This window comes from Apteryx rowi, unplaced genomic scaffold (assembly GCF_003343035.1).
Source record: "Apteryx rowi isolate R43461 unplaced genomic scaffold, aptRow1 scaffold_47, whole genome shotgun sequence".
In the NCBI taxonomy this organism is placed as follows: Eukaryota; Metazoa; Chordata; class Aves; order Apterygiformes; family Apterygidae; genus Apteryx; species Apteryx rowi.
The window spans coordinates 226,021-238,733 of NW_020450727.1; the positions used below are offsets into that span (position 1 = coordinate 226,021).

Sequence of the window (12,713 nt, forward strand, 5' to 3'; positions counted from 1 at the left end):
TTTGAAAGTAGCGATTTCTATATATGTATTTTTGGTTGGCTGTTTGCTAAATATATGTAGGTCCTGTAACTATTAAAATAGGTTTCTCTACATCCCTCACATCTTTGTGAAACCTGTGCTTTAAGAAAATGTTTGATTTGCCCTTTGTTTGGAAGAGGCTTTTCTTGGACTCACAGTGTCTACAAGTAAATATGACTCCGTAAATAAATAACTGAAATAAATTGATCTATCTAGTTCCTAATATTGCATCCCTAAAGGTGAGTCTTTCAGAGGCTGAAGGACCTTATCAAGACAGAAACAGGAAACTGCTGTGCCAGTTTTCTGGATACCTCCAGGATTATGCTATTCTTGCTATTCACTAGTGCTAAATATAGAAAGGAAGAGTAGAAATATTTGGCTATTAATGATTTCTAATTTGTTTTGCATTTCACAGTGCTACATTAACACAATTTTTCTGTCTTATTCTAAGTTGTCAACACAGATGATGGTCCTAGAGCTCTTACACTGGAGGATTATTTGAATGGAAACTTTCAATATAAAACATTTTTTCCATATTGGGTTTCAGGTAAGTAAAACCTTTTCTCATAAGCCTTTCTAATATGTTTTTTCTGGCTGGTTTACACAGACTCAGAAATGTCCTTCCAGTCATTACTGTGAGTGAATGCTACTATAAAATAAATAATCTGCTAGTCAAAACTTATGGTTGAAACTGACTTTTCTGTCAGTAATTCTAGAAATTCTAGGTATTTGATGTTGCAACAGAATGTTCRTCACAGAGGCCTTAACTGTTTTGTTTCTTTTTCTTTCGCTTGCTGCAGTGAATATGACAGTAATATGTCAATGTGTCAGTCATTTCTTAAGAAATCTCCTTTTTTGTTTGTCACAGCACTTCTTCACTTACCGTTGGTAATAATTGCGGTACCCTGTCTTACAGGCCCAGTTCTTCTTTGTTTTTAGTGGTACCGAGCTATGCAATGAGCCTACTTGTTCTTATCTCTCACTAACAAAAATCCTGAGACCGCTGAAATTTCTGAGTTCCAAGCCATTGGATAGAAATTAGGGATGGGATTCAAAGAAAGTTCCTTAATGTAGAAGATAAGGACATGAAGTTAATCGCTGTTGATATATAAATGTCTGTTTGTGGCAGAAACTGCTGGTAATACTACTCTCTTATCATTGAATTGCAGCAACACCAAAAGGTCTGAACTAGATTGGATTGCACTCCAGTACAAACAGTACTACCACTCATATCTATGCACCACCTCAAGCATTTATTATGCTATAACTAGAGACGAGAAGCATGGTGCCCTCTCATGTGGGGTCTTACCAAGTTTAAACTGACAATTTTAGAACTGAACTGAAACCTTCCAGGACATTGCTAGCAGAAGCTCAAATTTTACAATTCGCCATTTTAAGTATGTAGACATCAATGGTGTGATTTAAAAATTAGTTCATCATTTGTTAGAATTCTGTCTGAATGTCTGAAGCATGTAGGCAGCATATCACGTAAACCTGCTATTCTCCTTCTCTATATCCTCACCGCTTAGACTTATCTTGCCCTTTAACAGTCACTAAACTCATGCAAAAGTCATGCCATAGGTCTGGCTACAGCATTGCATATGCCTGCTTTTTTTGTGAAGCAGGAAGCTGAAATTTAATATCTCTTCCTAAAAGGGCCTGAGATCACCACAAACACTGTCACACAAATCACATAAGCGTGCTTGAAAGATGCAAGGGTGTTTTAATTTTCTAAAGATGAAAACCTTAAACAATGTTTCAAGCTGCTTTTGAAACATCAAATCTTTTTCCTCTCTTTAGCTACACCAAGTATGTAATTCCTTTTCTCTGTGTTTATAGCAATAAAAATAATGAAGTGAAACTAAAATTCTGACCTTCATACTCTCTGCCAAACTATGGGTGAGGTCTTGAGCACGAGTAGGGATAAATTCCATTCTCATTGGAGGCCACTCAGCTTTACTGGGTAGGACATGTGAGTAAGAGCAGAATCTTGGAATGCAGTGTCCCTAATGTGGTACTGCTGCTACCTCTAGAATCTGTGGAAATGAGAATGTTCTGGCAAAACTGTGAGCAAGGATCTTGAATGTTTTCTTTAAAGCATTTATGTTGGTCTTCTTGCAATACTGATCTTCTAATGCATCAGTTCCTGCTATTGATCAGACATTACCGAGAATAAAATTCATCATTTAACTATAATGTTAACTAGCTGGTGGTATGTACAGTATATAATCTTGAGAACTAGCTGATGGTATGTGCAGTATGTAATCTTGAGAACATAATCAAGAATCCTGAAGTCAGTTTGTTGTGTAACTCTGTGCCTTGGCATCATTAGAAGAAAAGCATTTTTTATGTAGTTGCCAAAAGACATTTGCTCAAAACCAATTCACTGACAAGAGCGGTGAATATTTGGATAAACAGATCTATTACATAGTCTCTCTGTGCAAGATAACTGCCATTTTATCTTGTTTTTAAAGATAATGAATATCTTCATCAATCTGCAGAAGATGATATTATTCTTTACAATGTTGAAATGAACTACCCAACTACCATCATGACTAACAGCACAATGGTACGTACATTTTCAATTAATAAAAAGGCAGCAACATGCAGTTGTGTTTCAAATATCTCTTTAGAAGCGCACGGATTTAAATCTTGTCATATCCTTATTTGAAGTGTATTCTAGAATCTAATCTACTTCTTAATTTTTCAGAAAAAAGTTAATGCTTCAAATTATGCGTTGTCATCAGACAAATATTTCATAGCTCTGGAAAGCAATTATTCAAAGGTAATTATTTTAATATATTGCTTAACGAAATGTTTGATTTCATTCGATATTTTGTTGATCATGGTTACCACAGGTCAGTGTTTCTTGATCTTTTCTTAAGTAAAGTGGAAGGCTGTCAAAAGATAGCTGATGGTTTTTAATTACATTATCTACTTTCAAGTTAATAATACTATTTTTTCTTGCTTGCTTAATTTTTCAGCTGTGGAGATACTCTTATACAGCATCATACCACATTTATGATCTCATATATGGGTAAGGTCTAATTTTTCTTACAGAGAGCTACAGCGAATACTCCATAGTGATGTGCTTGCAAGCATTTCCACTGGAAACCTCTATAGCAATATGACTACCACCCTGCTTTGGTTTTGCTTGAATCGGTCAGGTTACTTGTTGTTTGCTTGATTATTGTTATCTATTGTTTGCTGCTTCAAAATCAGGAAGTTACTTTTAAAAAAATGGTCTCTGAGAAAATATAACAGTCCTTTCATCTACTCACCCAGGTATCTGGACTGGTTTATATTTTGTGCCCTAAAACTTTGACTGCTCAGGAGTCCTTATTCTTTCATTTTTTTTTTCTTCTTTGCGTAATTTTCTCCCACCCCATCTTGGTTGCTTTAGTTCTCTTCAGTCTCACACCAGATGTCTCATTGCCCTTCTGTTGTTTAATTCTTCCTTTTTCTAGTCTATCTAATCTTTAGCTTTCCTGAAACTCTCACATGTCCTTTAGTGCTTCAGTGATATTGTAACAGTCCATCTTGGGTTCCTCAAAAGCTTACGCCTCCTCCCCTGGCATTTGGTCTCTTTTTCCCAAGATCTTCCCCAAACCACTCCTCTTTTTCCTTCTACCCAACTCTGAAGGAGGCCATCTTCATCTCCAGTCACCTCATTATTTCAGAAGTAGCAGCCTGACCAAATGCTTTTTAGTTCTGAGCAACAGGGACTGAACTGCTACATTCCTGGGAAACTGCTGGCTCAAATGACAGGAAGAGACTGCTTCAAGCTAATGGGTGCAGAGAGGCATTGCATGTGGCTTTGCAGTCCTCAGGCATTCTAACTGCCGCTGTTTTGCTTGCTTCAACATGTTATGTCCTCAGAACAACAATGTGGCCACTTAGTTTGTATTTCCCAATGACTCGCTGAGACTATAATGCGGACTGCAAGTCTGCAGAGCAAGTTACTGTAGACGCCTGTGCAGTGTTTAGAAAGAAAAGGCTGGCTTTTCAGGCTCTTGAGAGTGTTTTCAAAGGGCTGAGTTGTGAGCCTTTACCAACACCGGTGCACAGAGTCACACTGCTGCATGTCTCACTGCCTGCTTTGCACAGCAGATACAAGCTTTCTGACATCAATTTTGCATTACTCACCAAACAAAAAGCTGTTAGAAAATACAGCCCTTTGTGAATTTTATATGTATGTACAGTATAATTATCCATTTGCACTGCGAGCAAAAAGCCATTTCAACTTCTTTCCTTTTTTTAGTGGTTTTGTAACAGAAAATCAGCTTCCACATAAAATTCAGTATGTATCCTGGTCTCCCGTTGGACACAAATTGGTCAGTAAAGATAATGAAGTGCTAGAATGCTATTACTTTGTGTGGCTAGAAGAGATTTCTTTGCCTTTGGTTATTGTTTTGTTAGGCCATATTTTTGACAGGCCTTTACCTGTGTATATCAATCTTGTTCATGAATAAGAATAATAAAGAAAACAGTCTTAACTTGTTCAGGTGGTAGGTCTGTGTTTCAATAAAAGAACCTATGCTCTCAATTAAATCATGTGTTTTAGTTGAATAGCCAGTCTCTTATCAAAAGAATTGGCCAACATTATTGTGTATAGGATTAAATTCAGTTTCAAGGCCTGAAAAACAGTGTGTTTTCTTTTGACACTGTATCACACAAGAGTTTACTATGGAGATGTATAAATCCCATATTTAAACTCTCTTCTAAAATTTTTAGCCTAGGAAATGGCTGCCAGATTTTAAGTGTTACAAAAAAGGTTTCAGTGTTTTCGGAATGGCTACTTGATAGCCAAGTATTTAAAATAAATGTATTTCTGACTGATTATAATGGTCCTATTGCATACAGTAACAAGCTTAGAAACTTTTGTTATTCTTGGTTCAAAAGCATCAGCCCATTAATAGTTAGTGGTTTTAGAGCTACTTATCAAATATTGACAACATACTTGTGCAAGACAGTATGTTTAGGCATCATACTAATTTCAGAAAATTCACAAAGAGTATTCCTGGCTAAATATGAATGGATGATTTCTTAGAAAAATATTTTCCAAGTTCTAAGAGGATATTAGTTCTCTTAAATTGTTGTTTTCTTTAACAAGAATTCTAAAGATGTAACACAAGATATTTTCCTTGTGAAGTGCTAATAGTCTGTGATGTTTTTATACAGCAGTCTTCATATTGTATCTGAGAGTTTTGGGAGTTGTTTGTTGTTCATTTAAAGCACAAAGTAGTTAAAACATTACACTGATGTTACTAACTCTAATGCTTATAGCTTCAAAAGGCATGATTTTCCAAGATAGTGCTGTTTCTGGTTCTGATCATGTGTCCACTCACATGACTAAAATTGAGAGATAACCGGGGCTTGCAATCATCTCTTGCAAGGACTCTCTTTTGGTAACTAATTTACCAGTAAAGAACAAAGCAGCCCAGAGAGAGTGAAACCTTTTTCTATCTCATCTCACATCACCTAGGCTTTTTGGCAGGTTTAGAAAAGTTTGATTATTTTCTTTTTAGTCATTGTATATTTGTTTTTATGTTCTATTTGTGGTGACACCAGAAGAAAAACTCACATTTTGCCCATCTGAGGGTCTGTTGAAGAACAGAGTCATTTGAATTTCAAAGAATTTTTTTTTTTGGTGCTTTTCCACACCAAAGCTAGCCACAGAATCCTCTGGAGCACATTAAAAACTAAAGGAATTGTTCAAGATTTATTCTGACATAGTTGAACACAGAACTTGGCCTTTAGTTTGTAATTTATTTATAGAGGTAAAATCTCGGGCAGAATTTGCAAAGGCTTTTAGTGTAGTGTTGTTCAAGTAAAGATTTCCCGGTTTGTTTTCATTTATTATATCTTTTTGTTGGTATAATGTAATAGCATTGACTGCACAGAATTTCGCTCTAACCCCTGTTATTGGTGCATGTACTCATAAGAATGTATTCTTGCCTTTAGGCATATGTATATCAGAATAATATCTACCTGAAAAAAAGTCCAAGAGAGGCACCAATTAAACTAACTAGTGATGGAAAAGAGAATGAAATATTTAATGGGATTCCTGACTGGGTCTACGAAGGTAAGTAAATATTGAAGAGCAACAACTAATACATTAAACATTTTGTCTAGATTATTCAGTTCTCATATTCCATTCTAAATAATTTGTGGTGAAACGTGATTTTTAGAGCTGTAAGGATTACTTCATTTCATCTGKTTTTTTACCATGTTAAGATTACTAAGAACTGGCGATGACGTCTTATTTTGGGGTGAGGGAGGATGAGAAGGGAATCACATTGATTTGAAATGATCTTAAATGTGGGTGTATGCTAATTGTTACCTCTTCTCTAATCTCTGTTGCAAAGGAGCAAGGGAACATTCAAAAGTTAAGGGTAATAAATTCAGGTTACAAGGATTTTTTTCTTTCACATCATATGACTAGTCCCCATCCATGGCATGTTTTCTTGTTGCTCTGCACGTCCTCATTGCACCTATGAGCACAGCTCATGGGCAACATTGCATTAAGTGCTGTACATCACACAGAGAAGAGAGGTCATGCCTGCCTCAGGAAGCTTAGACAGAGGACAACAGGAAGGCCCAGGCAGTCTGTGCAGAGCCCAAGAAATCATGGAACAGTATCTATCAGCACAGTAGGCAACTGTTAATGGTGATTAGGTTGCTAATGTGCTAATGAGTTTTCTTCAGCTTTGTGGCAAAGGTAGAATTTGGATTAAGTTTTTTAGATGCTTACAGGCAGGTCTTCCCAAGCTTGGAGGCAGCATGGGATAAAATGTGTTTAAAAGAACGTGTCTGAAAATACGGCCAGTGAGTGATGGAGATCGGCACCATGAATTGATTAGAGTCAACCTGTCCTTAATCAATGTGAGAGGAGAGCTGGAATAGGAGCAAACTGTGAAGCACTTTGTAGGACATGATACTTTTACTGCTATAAAAAAGGGAGAGTTAGTGAGGCTGACCAGAGAAGAGTGAAAGGGTCATGTCGTCGTTGGCAGCCAGAGAGGAATATGAGGTATTGGCAGAGAGAGGAGGTTATATTTTGTCTTGAACAGAAAAATTATCTGGGGGCCAGAAGGGAGAGGGAGAAGGAGAGAGGGAGGTAGAGCGAGATGGAGAGAGAGAGAGGGAGATGGGCTGGGGGGAGAAAGAGAGGGATCTGGGAATGCATTGTATAGAGATAGCAGTTGAATTTGTGTTTGCAGATGAGACTTACCCAGTGATAACATGTATGGCGAGGCCTTCGGGAAACAGATATAAACTGGAGAAGTGATGAGATGTGTTCTCCAAAGGATTCAAGATATTGTAATAATAAACATACACCTGTGGAATTTGCCAATATGAAGTCTCTTGGAAATGTGTGCAGTGGCTCCATTTAAAAATAAGCTTTTGCCACCTTTAAGACTATCTGCAGCTATACAAACTAAAAATATGTTAGTTGCCAGACAATAACTGGATTTCACATTCATAAGGTATAACCAAAATTCTGGATCTTTCGTTACTGAAGCTATATAGAACTTTATAAATGAGGCTTCCACTGCATTTGCAGTGGTTGGAAATTAAATATAAATGGCAGTTTTAATTTTGATGCAAATTTGGCACTTCAGTGCATCAAAAAGAAAAAAAAATTAGCCACATGCACCCGTGAAAAACCTCAGTGAATTAAATGGGGTCTGCCTGCCTGCACTGCAGTTCTGAGAGTTTTCAAGCCATTTCAGAATTGAGATCTATTGCAATATATCTGGTGTAGGATCTTATTGTTTATTTAGCATAACTCTCTTTATATATCTGGGTTGATAAGATTAGGATGATAAGACAGATTAAAGATAAATTAATTAGAATAATAAACCGTTATGAACGAATCCTTTTTTTTCTTAGAGGAAATGCTTGCAACAAAATTTGCGTTGTGGTGGTCTCCAAATGGAAAATATATAGCATACGTACAGTTTAATGATTCTGACATACCAGTCATTGAATATTCATATTTTGGTGAGGACCAGTATCCTAGAAAAATAATTATCCCATACCCAAAGGTATGTTTTCTAATTTTTCTAACTTATTTTCCATTGAGAAATGAGTTATGATAACTTTAAAGTGAATAATGCTTAAAAAACATTTGTATTGCAGTGGTAACATCTATTGTAGCATAAATTAATTCAAGAAAGCCAATTTAGGCCCAGTTCTGAATAGGGATAAATTCATTCAAAACTAGAAATTTTGAATAGTCCCAGTGAAATAAATGGAAGTACTCATGTAAGTAAAAAGTGTGTGCAAAAGTGCATGCTTGCATGATCCAGCCTTACATTTCCAATTCAGTTTACTTAGTGATGCACAGCAATACAATTGTTATTTTTTATTAAATTAATTATGAGGTATTTTTTATTTTGCACAATAATGGCTGTGACAGCTTCAGTTTATTGGCATGCTTCATAGCATTTTTTGATCCCAAAGAGCTTTGGATCATACCTGCTTTCAAAGTGCCGGATCTAAGGCAAGAAGATTTTGAGTTTGCATTTCTTCAGCCTGTATTAGAGATCTCTCATGACTCTTGTCATGTTCATATGATTGCAAGTGATCATGTTAATGTGTCTTAAGAAGTTACCATCTGTCAACTGAGTTACTGTTCAATTCTGAAGTAAAATTGGCCGATTCAAACCACACGTGGAGGAGAATTAAAAAAAACATAATACATGCAACGAATAAACAAGCACAAAATCAGTGTAAGCTAACCCATTTTATCTCACAGCTGGGATGTCAAAGAGCACTTGCAATCATGTGAACATACTCCTGGAGTTTTGTGCCAATATAAGTGTAGTGTATGTTGTAAAGATCCACACTGCAACCACACTTTCAGTCTAGAAAGGCACTAAATCTGACTGGTTAAAACACTATGTTTTCTACTTTATATATGAAACTATGCAAAGTTAAATAACCTACTACCACTGTAGTATCACTCTGAGCTCCTATAAATCTGATCTTATAAATAAGATTTTATAAATAAGATCAGATTTGCTCCATTATGCTCGACTGAACGCATATTTCTTAACCTATCTTCTTTCCTGCAAAAAATGTTATTTTCCTTAATTTAAATTGGTAACAGGTTGATTTGAATAACCTGGTACTTTTTTTTTAAGGCTGGGGCTAAAAATCCTACCGTTAGAGTGTTTATTGTAGACACTGTTAATGCTGAAGCCTTCGGTCCTAAGGAGGTTCCAGTTCCTGCAGTGATAGCATCAAGGTAGTGTGCTCTCAAATACGTCTTCTCTTTTTTAAAAAAGTTTCTGTTTGTTTGTTTTGAGTACTTGAACCTCTGAATTTCTTTCCTCTTTCAAACAGTGGAGTGTCGTATTCATCTCCTATATGGATCAGGAGCTAACTAGAAATGTTGTATTTTGATTCTGTCTGCCCATGTGATATGTTATTATAAAGGACTAAAACCATCCCTAGGACAACAAGAGTTTTGCTGTCATGTTCTACAGAGTAAAATGCTAGAAACAATCAGTAGCAATGCTACTATATTCCTGCTCTTTAATAACTACTCTTTCTTTCTTTTTCTTTCTTTTTTTAGTGATCACTATTTTACTTGGCTTACTTGGGTAACAGATAATCGGATCTGTGTGCAATGGCTGAAGAGAATCCAGAATTTTTCAGTCTTAGCTATTTGTGACTTCAGAGAAAATTCAAATACTTGGGAGTGTCCACAGGTAATAAAGTTGGAAATATAAATCTAACATGCTGGAATTAACATTTGCTAATCTCATCCCATCAATCCCATCTGTATAGGTGTTATAACACCTACGGGTCATACACAGGTTGCCCTCGTTTGAGTGTTCTGACTTATGTCTGAGTAAAACATAACTCACAGAAGTGTATTTAATCTTGCCCTAAACTCTTTAAGAAAAGAATTGTATGCCTGCCATAATTGTCTGTTCCAGTGTTTAATCACACTCATCTTTTAACTAATTTTGATTGCTGGGGGCAGGGTGAAAAAATTTTAATTGCACCAGCAAGAAACCAAAACACCAAAACATGTTTTTAGTGAGTTTAAGTAATAATCAAAGCAACAAAGATTGCAAGGATGCTATTGACCTTATCTGAAAACTGTTGCTTAGTTCCTTCTTGCTTTCTCATCTTCACAAGTGGAAACATGTAGGATCTTAATTGTTTTGGTGTTTTTTTAATAGCATTGTACTATGTAGAAGTTTCATATTAAGTCTGTCTGAATCATGTTCTTTATGATGAATTTTAAATTGGTTGAGATAACATATAGATTAAAAGTCAGGCATGTTTGTAGGAGGGAGTAATTCTGTTATATCAAGTCATACAGCTGGAGAAAGCAAGCAAATTTTCAGCAACACATAAGATAGTTGACAGGAAAACCTTCGTGGATGGTACCTCTGTTGGGCAGAAGGATGAGTTTATGTAGCCTGTATCTATATATTTATATATTTATATATAAATAAAATTTATATATTTTTTTTATATTTATATTATATATTTATATATTTTTAAATATATACACACACACACACACACACACCTATATGTAGTTAGTAATAGATCTTCTATACATAAGTCTTTCTGACTATGTATTTATTTAAAAGACCTTGTAAAGCCTGAGGACTGTAGCCACTGATAAATTTCATATGGCTTGTGAAAGGAAAAGACAACACTGACTTTTAGTAACTGTAGTACAGAGATCTTATTTATTGTCCTTTAGTATTGGTAATGTTTGTATATCTTGTTTTCAGAGGTTGTTATAGAGCACCTACAAAAACTAGCATTAGTCTGAAACCTGGAAATAATGACAAAAAAAACCCGGCAACCCAAGATCACTTATGAAAGTGTTCTGTAAAACTGATAAGTTGTAAATGCCGAGTTTATTCACACAGCCTTTCCAAGCTGGAAATACTTCTTGTATTATGTCAACGATATGACAATTTTTGCTACTTTAAAAGGAAGCTAGGGTCCTGATCTTTCAAAAATATTATCATTCAAGTAACTTTCCACAGGGGAACAGCCTGAATTTACTAGGACAATATACATATTTACTGCAGAAATTTATTACAGTTGATGAGTTTCCTAAGTAATTGTTCCATTTCATATTTAGATTAACACTGAATCTCTGTCTCACCTGGAAGTAACCTACATTTTAATAACTAAATATTTTAACTTACATTAAAAAAACAAGGGATCTAGGACTTTACCACAGTCCATCAAAGAGTTTTAACACAAGCTTAACTTTAAGCATGTAAGCAGAGTTACTGATTTCAGTAGGTCTACTTATGTGTTTAAAATTAAGCTTGTGCTTAATTGCTTTGCTGGAACCAGACCAGAGTGATTAACATCTTGCAAGGACTGTGTTCATGATCCTTGCTTAATTGCATTTCTCCATGAAACCTTATTTATGGAGTCACTACTGACGTTTCTATAATTCTATATTTATACAGTGATACAATGCTTTTATCACATTAGAGTTTGCACAAATGGCCAATTGAAAGAGTGTGAACAGATGGGAGTGCTGCATTAGCTCTATTTGCCGTTAGAAAGTATATCTCTGTGCATTTCCATTGGCAAAAATATTTCTCTCTCGTTGATTTCAGATTAAATCGAGACTCTAATGTACAATAAATGTGCTAGATTTTTGGTACCTGAAAATAATAACAATATAGAACCTACAAGATGTTACTAAAGTGCGGATTCACCACRCATATTAATGTGCTTAACTCTTACTCATGTGAATAGACCACAGAAGCCAACAGGACTTCAGTGGAATTGCTCATGTGAGTAAAAGCTATGCATGTAAATAAGTGTTTGTGAAAAAGATGCCAATTCTGCAAATAAAATTCTAAAAATGCTTTAATACATGCAAAAAGGCCATAGAAGTCAATGGGACTACACATATGAGAGAAGTTAAATATATCCTTATGTATTAGGTCATCAGGATCTGAGCCTTAATTTAAAGAAAAGGAAATAAATCTAGCATGCAGATATAAAACAATACTTTGCATTTTTTTTTATCTTAATAAGAAATAAAACAAGCTCAGTGGAGCTCTTGGAAAGTAACAAACAATCTTCTTAGGGGTGAGTACTCAAAACTTGTGCTTGAATAAGTCACTTTGCAGCAACTGAGCTTAAAGGAAGAAAGCATTATTCCAAATGTTCATGAAGTTACATTAAGGATCAGAAATGCAAAACATTTTGTTTAGAAAGCAAATTTGTTAAATATATATTAAAGAGCTTCAGACTGTGAAAAAATATTTCATTAAACGAACAGTATAAAGAAAAGCTTGAAAGCTTTAAAAAAAGTACATAAATTTATTGAATGCAGAATTGTTAAGTATTACATCACTTGTTCCATCCGACAATCAAGACCTTACAGTCTGCAATGAAAAAGTCATTAGAAAGTATTGCAAATGCATTAGAAACTTTATAAGTCAAACATAAATAAAAATGTAAAAGCATCTTTAGTTTGCAAGAGGAACTGCTCCATTTACGCTCAGTATGTATATATTTTTTAAATCAGCTTTAAGAATATTATAAGGAGTTAAGCCCTGGTAAACTTATATCCCGAGTCTCAAAACATGGTAACCTGGGTGCTTTTTGATGCCTACATTCTCTTTGACAATCTTTAATTCTTCTGTTTAGGTACCTAATTTGTGACATTTTAAGAAGTC

At 35.3% G+C, this 12,713-nt stretch overlaps 1 protein-coding gene across 4 annotated transcripts in view; it reads left to right on the forward strand.

Moving 5' to 3' along the window:
• The window catches only part of FAP (fibroblast activation protein alpha), a 44,768-nt gene that overhangs the window by 7,784 nt on the left and 24,271 nt on the right, over positions 1-12,713 (forward strand). For all 4 annotated transcript variants that reach the window (XM_026078090.1, XM_026078092.1, XM_026078093.1 and 1 more), the window contains 9 exons: positions 470-565; positions 2,493-2,587; positions 2,729-2,803; positions 3,003-3,055; positions 4,280-4,352; positions 5,983-6,103; positions 7,915-8,069; positions 9,171-9,274; positions 9,605-9,740. In XM_026078090.1, coding sequence (XP_025933875.1) covers positions 470-565; positions 2,493-2,587; positions 2,729-2,803; positions 3,003-3,055; positions 4,280-4,352; positions 5,983-6,103; positions 7,915-8,069; positions 9,171-9,274; positions 9,605-9,740 — 908 coding nt within the window. The remainder of the gene's footprint in view (positions 1-469; positions 566-2,492; positions 2,588-2,728; positions 2,804-3,002; positions 3,056-4,279; positions 4,353-5,982; positions 6,104-7,914; positions 8,070-9,170; positions 9,275-9,604; positions 9,741-12,713) is intronic.